Raw genomic sequence first — 17,471 nt, 5'->3', positions numbered from 1 at the left:
CAGGGTGTACTTTCCAAACTACTGCAGTTTAATTCTGAAGAACACAAATGCTAGAAGCCCAGAGCAGCCTGTGTGATTGGACCCTGTGCGACCTGCCTTGGGCAAGGTCAAGCTCCTCCTCGCTCTGCCTGGGAGAGGCCTAGGAGAGCTTCCTTATCTGGCCCATGAAGGAGCTGCTGACTCTGCTCAGACAGCAAGATTTCTGCCTTGAAAGCAAATGCAGTAGCCTCAGAAATGTGCAGTGCATACCTCTTTCTTGCTCCTGCCCCCACCCATAGCCTGGAAGAGCTGGAGTAAAAGTGCCTCTGGTCATAACATGCACGTCTCTTGTCCCCTTCTGGTGTCTGGGGTCAGGGTTTTGGGAGACATGTGACCTTGGCCCCACAAAAACTCATTGCTGCCCCTCTCCTCACCCGTCTTATCCACATGACCTTGTTTTGCACACATCACGCACATCACGGTTTATCCAGAAAATGGATGACCTCTCATTCCCTAACTTGGCTCAGTAGGAGGGGAGATAAAGCAGTTTGGGCTCTGACGTCTGTCTCAGAAGAAAAGGGTGTTGGTAGTCAGGGGAGAGGCAGCACTTGATACACATGGGGTGAGGTTTGCTTCCCACCTGCTCCAGGAGTCAGAGGTTTTTCTTTATCTGGCACCTCAGCTTTTTGAAAAAGTAGCCTGTGGGCTGCATACCTGCCAAAGGGTTGGGACAGGAATAACCTTTCCCTTGCTGTGACCTTAGGTGTCTAGGGGCAGAGACAGGAAGGCAGGTGAGAGAAGGGATTAAGGAAGGAGGGGCTCCCCTGGATCTGAGGGCTAGAGAATGGGAACCGAATGTTTCCAGGTACCCCAATGTGATGGTGGGCTGAAGGAAAAGGGGTACACCTCTGGGGGGGGGGGTTGGAAGGCCAGAGGTAGCCAGACAGACCCAATCTCCGCTACTCCACTCTCCCCCTCCCTGGGAGCTGGGCCCCAGCCCAATCTCCACATTTCTTATCTTCCCTGATAAGAGATAAGCTTTGGTCTAGCTCCCTGCACAAGGGCCCATCTTATGGGGAAGTTTGACTCTGGAGAGCTAGAGGAAATGAAGGCTGGGGTCTGCTCAGCCTCCCTTCAGCTGAAGTGAGAGTGGGAACCGGGTCACTGCCTGCCCTCATGCCCCAGAAGTGCATCAGGACCCCTGGTAGTCAACTGGAGCAATGCCACCCTCATCACGGCTAGAAGAGAGGCCCAGCACCCACGGACTCCTAGTATATACTAGAAGGCAAAAGGGCTACCAGGTCCCTATCTCGGTTTTCTGGTGCCTTTTTTTTGGTATTAAATTATTTATCACTAAAATGAAGTATAAATATTTTACCCTCCCTGGGGGTGCAGAGAAGCTACAGGAACTAGGGTAGGGGTGGGAGTATAGCCCCCTCTTGGGAAGGGGTTGTGCCCTGGATCCCCCCAACTCTCTCCCCATTGGCTCAGCTGCTCAGAACCAATCCGATCTGGGGGAGCAGGCTGTATCCTCGTGGGCTTCTGGAACCTCCTCTCAGCCCCTTGGGAGTCACAAGAAGGAGCAGCAGCTGGAGCGCTTCTTCTGGGACTCCACATAGTCTCGGATCTGGAAGCTGGGTTCATCAGCCTGTTGCCTGGCTCTGTATTTCAGCTCCCTTGAAGAGGAAGAAGCAATGGGCTGGGCAGGGAGTGAGGAGCTGAGCATCCTCCCCACTCCCGGGGCCCAGGGCAAATGGTCCTCAAAATGCAGAAAGCAGTTGGGGGGCTGGGCCAGCGGCCAGGCCATGCTGGGTGACACTCTACCCTGCACAGTTCCCTTCCCTGCTCGGCTCTCACTTGGCAATGGCCAGAAAGGCTAACTCCACATTCATGCCCGTCTTGGCGCTGGTCTCCATGAAGGGAACTCCGTACTCCTGCCAGGGAGAGAGTGTCCTCAGGACCAGCCTCTGGCTGCCCCCACCCTTCACCGTGTCCACAGGCAGTCACTTACCCTGGCTAGTGTCTCTCCGTCCTCTGAACGTATCACCCTTTCACTGCTCACATCTGCCTGTCAAGCCCAGGTGGGTCACTCTGGAGAAGGAAGCCTTGGCCCCAGCTGGCCCCTCTCCTGCCCCTGCTGGCCCATCTTTTGCCCCAGGAGCAGGCACTGCCCCGCCCTCTGCTGGTGGCCTATGGGACTTGCAAGCGGAATGATTGGCATGGGGCCGGGGTTTCCACCCGGTTCAGGCTGAGTTCCCCAGTTTCCCAGTCCTGGGATCTCACTTCCACTTGGGGAGGTCGGTAACTCTCCTTGGCAAGGATGGGGTGACCCAGCCTCAGAGAGGTGACAGTTGGGGCTAACCCTTTCTAGTCTTAGCTGTGCGTCCGGGACCCTAGACACTATGACGTAATAGGGGTTGAGCAGCTGGGTCTCTAAAGTAGCAGCTTGAGCTTTCTGTGCAGGGGGGCATTTCCAAAGCTTTAAGAGGGCAGAGGAGATGGCTGAAGACACCAGATAGGTCTAACCCCTGAACTGGAGACTGGAAAGAGTCCTTTGCTGGAAGGATGTCCAGCTAACACTCCTGGGCAGCGATGAGGCTGGATGGAACTCATTCTGTGGCAGTGGGAAAGGAGGTGCGGGTGAGCGGACCCTCACCAGAAAGCCACTTACCTTGTTGCCTAGCAACATGATCACCACATCCCTCTGGGCGTACTCATGAACCTCAGTGAGCCAGGCCTGTGGAAGAGGGTGAGCTGAGCCAGGCCAAGCTTGAGCATCGGCCATTCTCCCCCTCTCTTTTGCGCTTCCTTCTTCCGCCCTCTTTGATTATCCCACGCTACCCACTGTCCCCCTGAACATGATGCCCTGTGCATTCTCTCATCTGTATCTTTGTTCTGGCCTTTCCAGTCCTGAGGGTCCTCAAACCCCACATAATGCAACTCCCAGCTCTATGGAATATAGAGATGGCAGAGGCTTTGTTTCATAAATCAGTTGGTAGTCACCAGCTATTTCCTGGAGCACCCTGTTGAGTATTCTAAGGCCACATAAGGGCTCAATGATCAGAAATACTGTGATTGATTAGTGATGAGCATGGGGTTGGAAGTGGCAGTGTGAGTGCCGTGGATTTCCATCCTCTTTATAAGCTGTTTATACCTATATGTCTTGTTCCCCCAGTTTGCTTGCAAACCTGTGGGGTTCAGGGAGCATGTGGAACTTTACAGTGTTGCCTACAGTCAGTGCTTGTATTTATTGAATTATTATCTCTATTCTCGAATAGTTTGGTTGTAAAGACAGAGCCATTCACTCTATCTGCCTGAGTCACTTTTTTGCAACTTGGGCTGGACGTATGGATAGGTTTTTCTGCTTGAGTTCTCCCCTTGGTCTCTGTGGGTAATTGTCCAGGGTGGAGCTGGGTACTTTCTGAACTTTTGTCATGAAATGCACTCATGAATCACCGTCATGGCTAAGCCAGTGGCACAGCCAGCCTCCCTGGCCTCCATGCTCACGTGCCAATCAAATACCCAGCAGCAGCTTATTACTTCTGAGTCACAGCTCAGGTATTTTTAGAAGTCAGCAGTGTTCCATGCTCCACTCCCTTCCCACAAGGCAGGAGGCAGTTCTGAACTCCACAGGCCCTGCCTGGCTGCTATGGGTGGTGGGAAGAGGGACCTACCCGGATGTTGTCAAAGGAAGACTTGTTGGTGATGTCATATAGCAGGAGCAAGGCTGCAGGGGAGAGAGAGGTCACACAGGGGACTTGGGGCAGAGGGTGATGTCACAGGTGGGCTGGGGGAAGCAGTTGGAGTGCACGAGGGACTTACCCTGGGCATCTCGGTAATAAGCATGGGTGACACTGCGGAACCGCTCCTGCCCTGCGGTGTCCCAGATCTAGGAAGGGATGGACAGATGGTCAGAAGGAGCCAGGGTGCAGGGACTGTGCTAGCAGAGGGAACGCATGCTGTGACATGGGAGATGTGTGGGAAGGTGAGAGATTTCCTTCTCTAGGTTCTCATGGGCTTCTGAACAGCTGACAATGTCCTGGATGGTGGTAGTTACTGAGCGCTCAAGCTCAGTTAATTGTTGCCTCTTCCCCAGCCCAGGGGTTGGGGGTGTCCAGCCTCTGAGAGCAGAGGAGGCCCGGGAAACTATGGAGGAGATGGAGGAGCCTGAGCTTGTCGGAAGGCATTTGAGCTGCCTTTGATAGAAGAGGGTGCCTGGGAGCTGCTTTTTCTGCAGACATCAAACAAACAAAAGCCGGTTCTTCTCATGGGCCCCACAGGAAATTACCCCAGGCTGAGGGCAGGGCCGCAGGCCTCCTGTGGTTTGGGTGAGGAGGAAGGGCAGGCCTCTCCACCCTCCCCACTCTCCCGCAGCCTCTGGTCTCACCTGCAGCTTCACCCTCACACCATCCACAGTCACCACCTTGTTCTGAAAGAAAAAAGGGCAGAGGGAGAGGTGGGGCGGGAGGGGGGCGGGGGAGGCTTGGCTCCTGTGCTCTGCTGATATCCTACCAAGGAGAAAACACCCTGTCCAGGGCTAGAGGAGGTGTGGTGAGCCCCAGGGATGTCTGTAGCCAGATCACCCCAGATACCCTCACCACGGAGCCCTCAGTTCTGGACATTCCATCTGCTCTTCTCACAATATGCCAGGGCAAGGGGAGCCTGAGACCTGCCTGGCTCTCTCCAGGACTCAGCAGGTAGCACAGGGCTGGGCACTGGGGGCCCTGCCTCTTCTTTATTTCTGTCTGCCTCTCCCGGAGCTGGGTCCCATCCTGCAGCTGAGTCCTTCGAGACGAGATGTCCACTAGCATCTGGGGACCTCAGAGGCCCGATCTGCCGGGTCACCTTCTCTCTAGCTGCCCACTAATTTTCCCAAGTGGGAGGGAGGCACCAAGCCTCTGAGAACCACCCTTCCTGCCGCTGCCAGGGTTAGACCCTTTGGGTATGCATCTCTGATGCATGTCCGTAAAGTGGGTTCATCAAGGTGAGAGGAGGGACCCTGGCAAGCTGCTCTTTCCCCCTCTCTCTTCAACCTTGTGCAGCGCTGTGCTTCCTGGTGACTCCAGAGAGGCTGGTGGACCTCTGAAGCCTTGCCCAAGGGGCCCAGGTAAGAGGGCGATGAGCAAGGGGGCCGAGGGCCAGGAAACTCAGCTCACACATGTGATGTTCTGCTCTGCTGGGGGCAGAACTTGAAGACTCAGTCTCTCATTTCTCATATCCTGTAGGGGGGTGCCCAGATTCCTCTAACCTAGCCACCGCTGTGGTCCCTGGGGAGCACCCCTGGTGCCCTCTAGGAAGTGAGCCACAGCTGTCCTGAAGAGCCAAGATGGGCAAGGAGAGGGCAGTGGCCCTGTGCCTGACCCCAGCTTGCTGCTGGGAGGCAAAGCCTGCAGCCACCTCACCCTGAAGTCTATGCCGACGGTGGCTATGAAGGTCCCGGACAGGAAGGCCCCGTCTTTGAATTGGATCAGGAAACAGGTTTTCCCAACGCCTGAGTCTCCCAGAAGCATCACCTAGGAGATGGGGGCAGAGGCAGTTAATGGGGAGTTGGGGCAAGTTTCTGGGCTTCCAGGGAGACAGGCCCTGGAAAGAGGGGCAGAGGGCGAAGGAAGGATGATGACGACGGCACTGAGGGGTACCTGCTTCTGGAAAGCCTGCTGCTGCCTTCACCCTGCCTCTCCGCCCCACACTCTCGCCTCTCAGACTCTCCCTCTGACCCTCCTGTCTTCAGCCAATATTCTGGAAGCCTGAATTGAAAACTCAGCACCAACAGGTGCCCAGACTGCTCAAGAGCCCTAGAGAGCCACTGCATTTGTCTCAGACACATCGGCCCCCTGCCACACCATGTCTGATCCCTCCTTCTGTGTGTGTTCCAGGCATGTGTGCATGTGTGGGTGGGGCTGTACTACTGGGAAAGGGAAGTGTTAATACCTGGGGCAGGATTCCTACCCAAGGGAGGGGTCAGGATCTGATGGGGGTGGACACTGTCGTTTGTAAAGGCATATTCGAAAATAACTATGTTTTGGATTCTTTTCCACAACATTTATTTGGAAGTTTCTAATAACATTTTATGTTTATAAAAAGGTTACATGAATTAGGGAGGGTTGAAATTTATATTGAGGTGAGGAGAGTTTAGTCTTAAGTTCGTTCAGCAGAAACCTCCCAAGTTGGGCAAATGGCTGCAAATTGGCATCACTGGGTCATTGTAGGGCTGGGAGTGTGGGGCGGTGGGGTGTGTCCTGCCCCTTTATTGCCTGGCCAATCTCTGCTCATCCTCTCTGAGGAATATGGGGGGTGAGGAAGGGAAGCCCTTTGTCCAGTCATTCCTCAATCTTGGAGAACAGAGGTCTAGACCTACTGCTGGAAAATTCACAACGGGCAGGTTAGATACTTAGTGGTTTGAGCAGAGACTGGGTTTGAGTTATTTTTGAGGCTCTGACCATGACAATGGAGCCCAAAGGTTTTCCTGCTGTGCACATGGGCTATTGGGATTAACTAACTTTGGTAGACAGGTAGGAGGGCTCAGTAAAAGGTGTATGAATGCTGGGGTCCTGGCTAATCAACTGGGGGGACTTGGGGAAGATTCTTTAAACTATCTGTGACCTAGTTCCACAGTGGCTAGAAGGCAGGAGGGATTATTTCTTTGAGGCCTTTCTAGACTCAGTCGGTGGCTAGGAACCATAATGTTGGTGTGAACAACCTAAGACCCCAGAAGAGTGGCGCAGGACTGGGTACTGCCTGCCGGTAGCACCCATCCCCTCTAATCCAGCCCAGGAGCTCCTGCCAAGCTCCTCCCAGTCTGTCCCGAACTCGGTCTCCTGGGGAAGTCTTGGTGCACACAGGCTGGTGGAGGCCAGGAGCCAACTCTCCGCAGATGCTGCTTGGCCCAGGGGACAGATGGAGGGCTGGGGACTGGGAGGGCCCTCTGGAGCCCGCATTGCTCCCTGGCTCCTGGGTCCCAGCCCCCAAGGGGAAAGGAGGGAGGGAGGGTGAGCTCCTGTGTACTTTACAGATCACAGCTGCCTTGAGCAAACGATGCCAGCTACCTACCCAGCCAGGCAAAGCCACTAAACACAAACAGCTGCCCAGCCTTGCTACCTCCTAGCAAACAGTCCAGCTGGCTTGTCCCGTGAGGAGGTCAGGTGGTCCCCACTGGCCCAGGGGCTGGCCCTCAGCAGCTTCCCTCCCACTGAAGGCACAGGGGCCCATTTCCTGCTGAGAGCCCACACAGGACGCCTATCTCAACGGCTCTGGGCGGGTGACTTGCAGAGTGGCTTCCCCTGAAACAATGGGGGTGGAGGCCCCAGACTTCTTTCACGAGTGAGACCCCGTGCGTGGGGAGGAAAACAAGGCACAGAAAGAGGCAGGTCTCTTTCTAGCATGAAACAGGCTCGCCCCCTCTCTTATCCCCAAGCCTAGAGGAACAGTGGAAGGTCTGGGCTCCCTCCACACTGCTTGCAGCGCTCCTAGTAACTGCCTGCTCCAAGAGCATGGAGGGAGGGCAGACAGACCAGTGTCCACCTCCACCCTCACCTGCTTGTGTGCAGGGCCACCTCGCGGAGGAACCGAGCCCCAGAGAGCTGACCTACACTCTCCCAGGTGGGGGCATTGTGACTAACCACATAGATCTTTCTCAGGTTCTAAAAATTCCCAGGTGGGCCTGCATTCTGGCTAGCAACATCCTCCTGGAAGAACGTATGAGGCAATAGTGGAAAGGGAAGAGGTAGGACTTGGGGGCATCTGGGGATCTCAAGAATTTGGGGCCTAAGGTCTTGAAACTGGCTGTTACGTGCTAGCTGAGAGCTTAGCTGGGAAAAGGGTATTAACCTCAAGTTGCTCAGCCGCCAGGGGGCGTCCGCTCTGGGTTTCCAAGCATCCCTATATCCCAGCACTTCGGGCGCCTGTGCCCAGGAAGGTAAACCCTTATCGAGAATCGTGGGGTCCCAGGGGAGCCATATTGGCGGGAGGGTGGCAGAAGAAAATTGGGTGGGGATTCACTTCCGACCTACTTCTCCCACCTTCCACCGTGCCAGCTCAGATCCCTAGAGACTGGGACGGTCTCAGGAGCTGCGTCTCTATCCTCCCTCCCTACTCTGGGACACCCAGCTGCCTGGGGGAAGAGCTGAGTGTAACGCAGCTGCAGCCAGAAAGGTGCTTACGCCCGGGAACGCCAGGGTCTTAGGGCAAAGGACGTGGGGAGGGGTGGCCCTCAAAACCCGCACGGGAGTCCCTAGCGCTAGGCGCAGTGCCCACCCACCTTGCCCGTGAGATCGTAGCTCGGACTGCAGGGCGGGGAGAGCTCGGGGGCCTCGCCATCCCGGGTGGCAGCGGCGCCAGGCGTGCCCGTCATGTTCCTGGACGAGAGGTGAGCTGGGGCAGGCGGCGGGCAAGGGACAGCTCAGAAATAGCTCCGCCTTAGGCTCCACCCACTCCTTCCCCCCACCTTCGCTGCGGCCCGGACCCCAACAGGCTCCTCCCTCCCACCACCCCAGCTACACCGGCCCAGAGCGGGCAGTCCCGCAAGGGCGTTTAGGACCTCAGTGTCAGTGCCCGAAGGGGCAGGAGGGCCCCCTAGGCAACACTGACCCTGTTTCCTCCTCTGAGGGCATGGGCCAAATCCAGCCCCAGGAACGGTTCCCCAAGGCCGCCAGCCGTTGGGGTTAGGCTCCCACGGGGAGCGGTCCCTGGAGACCCCGCTTGTTGCGGAAGGTCTGGCATCACTGGGATCAGAGCATCCGCATCCGTGTTCCCGCTGCCTCTGCTCTGCGCGGCCAGCAGGCGGCGCCCGAGCCCGGCCAGAGGGCGATCAACAGGTGGCCCCCGGGGCGGGGTCGAGGGGAGGAGCGGACGCTGGGGATGCACCAGCTCGGCCGTGCTGCCTTTGAGAGGAGGACAGCGACCTGCCTTTCTGAGGACAGCGACCAGGCAGTTTCACTTTTGTTAATGCAGCCCAGCCCGAGCTCATGTGAATACAATTTTATTTACCGACCGATATTTATTCATCTTTCCACATCTGGCCGCTGGATGGTTGGTGCTCGAACTTTGACCCTTCAGAATGATTACTTCTCTTTTCTCCCTAACCTGTTGGGTTGCGCCCAGGATAGTCTACACCTGGATGGGAGAGCCTTCCCCCCACACTCCTACCAATCTAGGCACTCCTGAAGGCGGGGACGGCCTTATTCACATGTGCCCCCCCTTGTCACCTAGTAGACCTTAAATGTTTAATATCAAATGAATTCACGAAGTTGTGGATCATTTTGAGCAGAGGCCCCAGGACATCCTAGGAACCCTGCAACTCCTGGTGGCAGAGGGTGGCAGTGTGTCCTGGGTTGCCCATAGCAGAGCTCAGCTGGGCCAAGCATTTAACTACCCCCTCTCCTGACATTCTATACAAGCTCATTCAGCTTACCACCCACTCTCTGAACAGGGTGGGTGTATTATAAAGGGACCGTTTGAGGGGTGTATAGGAGGAGGGCCACCTGCCCCTCTTTGCTTAGGTGTTGGGGGTGAGTGGCAAGGGCAGGAGTGACTTTGGGGATTGTGTGTATGCCCACCTCCAGCCCTGTGATTTTTGTCACCAGCTGGGGTTATTTTCTGGAGGGGGACATGCCATATGTACATTGGGTCGGATTCCAACAGGGAGCCATGTCTGGGAGAGGAGAAGCTGCGTGGATGATGGATTTAGGCTTTATTTGGAAAGCAATCATGAGCCACTGAGGGTGTTGGGTGGAGGCTGAGCAGAGCGAGGCTTCCCAAAGATGAATTTTGCAGTGGTGTTTAGGCAAGGCTAGAGAGTTTGGGGAACACTGAGGCAAGAAGTAACAAGGAGGGACTGAATTGGGGTGGGAGAGGGGCTGGCTAGAAAGGCTACTGTGTGGACCCTATTGATGTCAGCACCCCAGTAAACCCATCAGCAGGACTTGGCATCCAGTGTGATGGTGCAGGTGGTGGAGGAGTTGAGGAAAACCATAATTTGAGAGTCATCCACACAGAACCTGGGCAGGTCCCACTTCCGTAAGGCAACGGGCCTGCTGGTTTCTGGGGTAAAGATTGCTCAGAGGCCCTGGTACACCCAGCTAGTCACCCCACTCACCCTCGACCTTTAAAGTGGAAGACCCAGGACTCCTCTTTCCTGCTGCCCAGGCCGCACTCAACCCTATGAGCTGGGCCTGCACGAGCTTCAGTGGCTCCCTCTGCCTCAGATACCACAACGCAGGAATTCCGGGCCACAGCCAGGACCAGCCACAGGGCACTTGCAAATAGGCAGCTATAAGCAGTATTTAAAATCCCTTGTGTGAATGACACGGATAAGCAATGTCTTGTAGCCTGGCTCTTCGGGGACCCCCAGGCCACTGATGGAGACCCCAATATCCTCCAGCCCTTTTGTTCGACACAATATGGGAGATTTTAGCTGCTGTGCAAAGAGCCAGCTGCTCTGAGCAGAGGGTTGGAAAGAGACCTGTGTCCGGAAAGGAAAGGAATGGCGGGGGGCAGGGGTGTCTCGATCATAGACAACGGTGTGGGCAGGGGGCTTGTGGAGGAGACAGACATTTTTCTCAGCAAGAGTCTCAAACCTCTTTGTAAGTGAGCAACTGTTCCTAGGCCCAGGGTCGGTCATGTGGGTCCTATCACAGGCTGCTGTTGCTGCCCCCCACCACCAGTGTGGGGGGCCCCCTGGGTTGGTGTCCCAGCTAAGGAGCAGGGTGTGGTCTGTTTGTGCTCCCAGGTCGTACACTTGATCCAGGTGTCCCCAGGCTCAGGCTTGAGGTGGGCCCTCAGGCTCTCACTCAGTGTAAGCTGCCCGGGGGTTCATCCTGTGGTGAATCGAACCTTCCTGGTACTGACCGATGCCAAGCAAACAGCGAGGCTCTAGAAGGTTCAGCCTGAGGAGAGAGGAAGGGTTTGGCTTGGCCTGTCTCAGGCTGCTTCAGTCTCAGCTTGAGCACAACTATTTTCTTTTTCACAGGCAAGTTGCCTCACTTTCCCCACCAGGCTAGTGGCAAAGTTTGGAGGTCCCGCCCTGTGCATCTGTGGAGTGTGAATCAGAGTTTGCATACCCATAACCACACCCACATCCACCTCGCTCTCTGCCCTCTGAGTCTGACAGGGAGGAGGATAAGTGTGGAGTGGGCGAGGAGACGTGAGTGTGACTGTAGGGTACAGACTGGGCATGAGCCCGTGGTGGGGGATGCCTGGCACTAGACATCCTGGTTCGCTTCATGGCAGCTGGTCCAACGCCTAGGGACTGTCAGGGCAGCCTCGCCCTCCTGGGACTCAGCCTTTCCCTTCCCACACTCCGGAGCCCAGCAGCTCCCAGTCGTGGGAGAGCCCTGGGCACTGGTGCTTCAGGTTGGATTCCGGACCCTGACACACACCCTGGCCAGGCACTCATTTCTGCTTCCCTCTGAAGCCCTGTTCATCGTGGGCCCTCACCTTCCTCACTGTGACCCAAGGGGCAAGCCCAATTTCTGGGGTTCTTTCCTCTTCCCACCAGTGTGAATCTGCTGTGTCCTAGCCCCAAGTGTGACCTCGCAGGCCTGTGCTCTGCTCGGTCGCAGAAGCTGGCCTCTCAAACACCCATGCTGCCCAAGAAATGACATTTGCTCTTCCCCATCTCTGGATATGAGGATTCTGGAGACCCCAAACGAGGGCCCTGCAGCTCCTGCCACAGTCTAAGAGCGGAGCCAAACCCTCTCTAAAGGTTTCCTAGGATTCAAGGGTCACTGGGAGTGGCCAGCAGGCGTGGTACAAGTGGAGAGAAAGATGTGCCATGGGGGGAGGACTTCTTGGCCCACAGAAGGGCTGAGGGTTGGGAAGACTTCTTCATCTGAGCTGCCTTGAGGCGCTGTGTCCAGGGAGAGACTGAATCTTAACCTTTGGCCTGCCAGCATGACAATGCTAAGGTTGGACTATGCTTAAAAATTTAAGCCATCCCTTTGCCTCTCCAGATTCCTCTTGCCCTGGAAGGTGGACCTGAGCAATCTGTATCATGATGTTCCCTTGCTGATTAAGAAGTACAAATTGCCAGTGGTGAAAACAGTCATGGGGCTGTAAAGGACAGCATAGGGAATATATATAGTCAATAACATTGTAATAACTATGTAGGCTGCCAGGTGAGTACTAGACATATTGGGGTGGTCATTTCGTAGTTATATAAATGTCTAATCACTACGTTGTACACCTGAAACTAATATATTGTATGTCAACTGTAATTGAAAAATAAAAGAATCCATTAAGAAAAACATTAATGCATCTAACAGCATGGCATATCAACATAAAGCAACAATTGATAAAAATAAAAGAAACTGAAAAATTCACACACACACACACACACACACACACACACACACACTCCCTTGCTTTCTAGCTTCTAGAAAAGGGGAGTGTTCAGCCAATGGGGAGTCCCAGAAGGAGATGGGGGAGCAGGAAGAGAGCAGTGTGGGAGGGAGACTTACTGCCCTGGTTCCCTCCCAGTGAGGCTACTATGCGTTGCTATGTTCCCGCCAGCCAGCCCTCTCCACACAGCCCTCTTTGTCCCTGTGTCTGGTGACGGTTCCCTCCTCTCACCTTTTAGGCTAGGGGGTGGGAGGGAGGCCCTGTAACTACCCAAGGCCACTGCACCATCCCTCCTGTTTCCCCAGCACCCTGCCTCCACCCTGATATGTAGTTTTATATGAAACCTTCTTGAATGATCTAACATGAGTGTCCACCTGTTTCCTGCTGGGACCCTGACAGAGGTGCACCAGGGCCCGGAGGCTGGGCGCTTACTGTGAATCCGATGCCCACGGTGGCCGAGAAGGAGCCGGGGATGAACTTGCCCTGGTCGAACTGAACCAGCAGAGATGTCTTCCCCACGCCACTGTCGCCCACCAGGATGGTCTGAAAGGGAGCAACAGAGAGGCATGAGGGCCTGCAGTGTGAATTAGGCTTCCTCGTGGCTGGGGGAGTGGGTTCCTCTAAACACACATATACATGTGTGCACACACATAAACACACATGCACAGACACACACACACACAGAAGAGTACACGCACATGTCAAACGCTTGATTTCCTAGTAAAGTCACTGAAGAAGACATGAAAGCATAGAGGAAATCTTATTTCACCTCAAGTTAATAAACATCTGAGGTGACCATGAGAATGTGCCTCTCAGACTTCCAACCACAGGGGCGTCAGGGACTGAGGGCCTGCTGCTGCGCTCTGCAATCCATCGGTGGTGTCTGCCCCGTGGCCATGCTTCCCACAGGCAATCCCCAGCAAAAGGCGGAGCGTGTCCGGGACACTGAGGCAGGCCTGTTTCCGGGAGACACAGGACTCCCCTGACAGCTGATGTCAGCATGAGGACCGCCTTGTGGTTTTACAGAACCTTCTTCCAGAGACTGTGTGGTGGTCTTCGACACTTCCACACAGCCTTCCTGGCCTTTCTCCTTCATGTGGGGTCACACCTGCATCACGGCCTCATGGCTCTTCCCTCCTCTCCTGGTTCCTACCCCATTTCTCCCTTAGGTGTTTCCCCTGATAAAAATCCCTGCACATTTAATTCCCTTTTGACACCTGCTTTTTTGGAAGACCTGGACTAACGCAATGGATCTCCTGTATGGGAAAGTCTTAGAAAAATACTGTAGAATAAAAAAATAATAAACAGGATGTCTAGCTATATGCCTTAGGAAGAGTTTGCACTTGGCCCTGGAACAAGGCCTTGGAGAGGACAACATTTCAAAGAAAAACAGAGTTTGGGAAAAGAGAGGAGGCCACTTCTGTACTGGGAGGATGAAGCGGGGAGAATAAACGTGGACAGGTGCTGTATGGGGAAGGAATCATAAGCAACTGAGAAGAAATATACATCCAGAGGCTGGTACCCAGCAATCTCTCAGTGAATGAATGAATGAATGAATGAATATAAATGCCTTAGTTTCAAAGTGGACAATAGCCACTTTTCAAAGGCAAGCATCAAAGTTGTTGGAAAGGCTTAGGACATGCTAACTTTAGCTGGACTTGCAAAAACAAACAAAAGCAAACAAACAAACAAACAAATAAAATAGAGACATAAAAAACCCAAAAAATAAAAGCATAATGATTGACAGGGTTTTCTTGGGCCCGACCCACGGCCCCAGCACTGTTTGTCTCTGACAGTGTCATGAAATGGGTAGCAGGGCAAACATGAGGTTGTCCTTGACGCTGACCTTGGATGTTCCATGTTTGTGGTCGCCCAACCCCTCTCTTCCCAAACCAAATTCTATCCAGCTTTTATTTCCTCCTGGGTTAAAGGGCTCCAATTGTTTGTTATGGGTAGTGGTTTTAATAGTTTACATCTCAAATCCAACTTCCTCAGGCTTGAAGAAGTGCTTCCCAGAGAGAATATTCCAGAATACGAGGAGTCATTTCTTCCGTGTCCACCTTGCTCATTTACTAAAAGGATAGAAAAGATTCTGATTCTTTTCCCTTTAATCCATTTCTTTTCCAGGGAGAAGAGTTCTCATCACTTTCATCTCTCATTATGTGAAAACAGTTCCATCTTCTTGGGACCTTTTCTGGTTCAGTGGGGACACAGTCCAGGGTGACAGGGTTCAGAATTTCAGATCCAGCTGAGTCCTGCCTTCGGCCAGGGGCAGGACGATGCTCTTGTACTGGCCTTTCTAGAAGCAGTAGTTCCCTGGAGACGATCACATCAGGAAGCCTCTGATGACTCTAAGAACTTTTTCTGGGCCACATTGGCCAGCTCAGAGCTGATCACTTTACAAACATTAGTGAAGTATTGCTCCCTAAGTCCAGGACTTCCCTGAGACCTGGCTCACCTCAGTTTGTGCCCCTCTGCATGTAACGAGTGGTCCACAGGGCCAGAGGCCTGCATCCCTTTTATAGATTATGCTTTGCCCCAAGCTCACTGTGTGTGTCGCCGGTCTGAGGAGTGGCCAAAGGGCAACTGTTTTCAGGCGTGTGGATAGAGCTTGGATGTGAAGCCTGGGGTGTCCACATCATTCTCCTGAGGACCTTCAGGGTGTGAAGTGTGCAGGAGGGGGAAGAGATCAAGGATGGCCTGTGTTATAAAGTCTTTGATGTCAGGTTCCTTCTTCACTGTCAGCACTGAGCAGAATCTAAGGGCGGCTGGCTTCTCTCTTAACCTCTCCGGCAGGAATCGGAGGGCGTGCTTATGCGAGCCAGACCTGGCGTTGAATCCTGGCTCTGCCAACAACATGCCATGGGACCTTGGACAAGTTGCTTGTTCTCTGAGCCTTGATGTTTCTTTTTTCATTTGAAAAGTGGAGTTAATATCACCTTTCCTCTAGATACGTAGTGAGGATTCAATGTGATAACCATGTAAAATATGGAGCATAGCACATAGTGGGTAGAAAAGATGAAGGATGGAGTGTACTTGGGACCAAGGGGAACGGAAAGGGTTCGGGAACGTTTGCTGAGAACAATTCTTGTTTGCGATTGGTTCTTAGGTGCTAGACAGAGTTTCTAAGCAGAGCTTACAGGGCCAGGGGAAGATTGACAATGCAGTAAAAATAGTTCATTTGTTTATTCATTGCCCATCAGTTATTTTATTGACCATCTACTATGTGACAAAGGTAGTTTTAGCCTCTGGAGACACAGCCCTCATAGACCTTTAATCCAGAGTGGCAGAGACCCAGCCAAACCAGCCCTTTCAATACCGGAGCTCTGTCACCTATGAACAGATTGGGTTCTGAAAACAGATTGTCTATAGTTTGCAAGTCCACAGTGACCATAAGGAGTTTGGGATTGCAGTCCCTGGATGCATTTCCATCCAGAAGAAATGTGAGCTGGCTCCCCAAAGTTTTAAAACCATCCTTGTTGATGACATTTGTTTATAGGACGTCTTTCCCCCAAGTAGACAGTGTTGTTTGCAGTGAAAAGCTATTGAGCAATGAGTGACATGAGCTCATACAACACATTAGTGACTCTGCTCAATTTCTGAAATAATTGGGCATTTCTGCAGGAAGAGATAAAAGACGGACGTATAAACCTTGATGTTAAAAGTGATTATCTCAGGGTGGTGAGATTAGAGGCAATTAAATATACATATTTTACCTCACCTGTATTTCATAATGTATTTTCCTAAGGTGAACATGTATCGCGTTTGCAGTTTAGACCAACGTATTGTTTTGAATCACAAGCCGCAGATGGTTGGTCCAAGGTCTGTTCTGATCTGAACCACATCAGAGAGAGATGAGTGGGTGAGGTCTCGAGGGGCAGAAGGGGCCATCTGTGAGGAGCTGCAAGGGAAAGTCAGAAGGGCAGAGAGGATCTGGATGAACAGAAGCCAGGTGGCAGCTAAAGCTGTAGAGAGCCGAGGATAAAGCAGCTGCTGTAGGGCGGGTCTATGTTTTGGGGTCTTCTTTTAATTTTCTGTTGCCACAACAATGCTGCAATGAACTGTCCCAAACTCAGTGACACAGGACAAGGTTGTGATTTGGCAATTTAATCTGGGTGGCCCTTCTGGTCTCAGGTGGGCTCCATGGGTGTTGGGGGTCAGCTGGCTGTTGGCTGGGGCAGCTTGGCTCTGCTCCACGTGTCGCTCCATCCACCCACAGGCCAGCCAGTACCTTCTCACGGCAGGAGCAGAGGCATATGAGAGCAAGAGGAAGTGTAAGAGGCCTCTGTAGCTGAGGTTTGGAACTGGTGCACCATTACGTCTGCTGCCTTTTCTTTGGCAAAGTAGGTCACAGGCCTGGTCCAGACTCGGGACATGGAGGGGAATAGACCCTGCCTCTTCAGTGAGAACAGCTATGGGGTCAAAGGAGCCGGGGGGGGGGGGGGACCGTCTACCACAGGCCTGAGGCTTATACAACACAGAGGCCCCCTTTTAGGAAAAAGGACCCTAAATTACGAACACAAAATTGGATATAGGGCTTCGAAAGGAGCCTGATCGAGTGAGAGGTGCAGCTGTTTAAGATCCATCAGCTTCATGGCAAACCTGTCTCTTCCTCATTTTCATAAAGAAGTGAGAATTGAGAAGCCCCACTCAGTGGGAGCTGAGAAGGAAAGCACCGCAAAGCCACTGTCATGTTGGTGGCAGAGCCTGAGGTGAAACCCATTCAGCCCTGAGGTGCTTGGATTCTGGTGCCCTCTGCTCTGGTCTGATGCAATCTGTTTAAACACTGCTCCTCCACGGAGAGGCTTTGTTCCTTGGTTTTCTTCAGGTCCACTTGCTTTAGACTTTGTTTTTTGTGATTCTCGGGTGGGCCTTACAACAAACTTCTCATGGACCTTCTATTCCAGAGTGGGAAGAGACCCGGTGAAACTGGCCCTTTGAATACAGGAGTACCTCCACCTATGAACAGATTGGGTTCTGAAAACAGATTGTAAGTCCACAGTGACCACGACCAGTAGCTTGAGCAAGACTCTGTTCTTTGTAACCAGGAGAGCCCAATGAAACTGCCAACACACACACACACACACACACACACACACACACACTACACGTGCACACAGGTGATTCTGGGCAGGGGGAATCTGAGGTGATCTGTC

The 17,471-nt window shown here is 53.3% G+C and overlaps 1 protein-coding gene across 7 annotated transcripts in view; it reads right to left on the bottom strand.

Moving 5' to 3' along the window:
* Positions 1–7: 7 nt before the first annotated feature.
* The window catches only part of RAB37 (RAB37, member RAS oncogene family), a 47,844-nt gene continuing 30,380 nt past the window's right edge, over positions 8–17,471 (bottom strand). Inside the window, exons 2-11 of one of the 7 annotated variants that reach the window (XM_074319341.2) lie at positions 12,748–12,858; positions 8,237–8,333; positions 5,382–5,492; positions 4,268–4,408; positions 3,802–3,868; positions 3,654–3,706; positions 2,651–2,716; positions 1,991–2,047; positions 1,837–1,913; positions 8–1,655 (exon numbers count right to left, since the gene is read on the bottom strand). In XM_074319341.2, coding sequence (XP_074175442.1) covers positions 1,550–1,655; positions 1,837–1,913; positions 1,991–2,047; positions 2,651–2,716; positions 3,654–3,706; positions 3,802–3,868; positions 4,268–4,408; positions 5,382–5,492; positions 8,237–8,333; positions 12,748–12,858 — 886 coding nt within the window. In that variant the 3' untranslated portion in view covers positions 8–1,549. Of the gene's footprint in view, positions 1,656–1,836; positions 1,914–1,990; positions 2,048–2,650; positions 2,717–3,653; positions 3,707–3,801; positions 3,869–4,267; positions 4,409–5,381; positions 5,493–8,236; positions 8,350–12,747; positions 12,859–17,471 lie in introns of those variants that run through there. The other 6 variants (XM_019745515.3, XM_074319343.2, XM_074319342.2 and 3 more) reach the window with 6 other exon arrangements.

The sequence above is a fragment of the Rhinolophus sinicus genome, chromosome 12 (assembly GCF_057876585.1).
Source record: "Rhinolophus sinicus isolate RSI-liver-muscle chromosome 12, RSI-T2T, whole genome shotgun sequence".
Lineage (NCBI taxonomy): Eukaryota > Metazoa > Chordata > Mammalia > Chiroptera > Rhinolophidae > Rhinolophus > Rhinolophus sinicus.
This window is presented reverse-complemented; position numbering and strand designations above follow the sequence as displayed.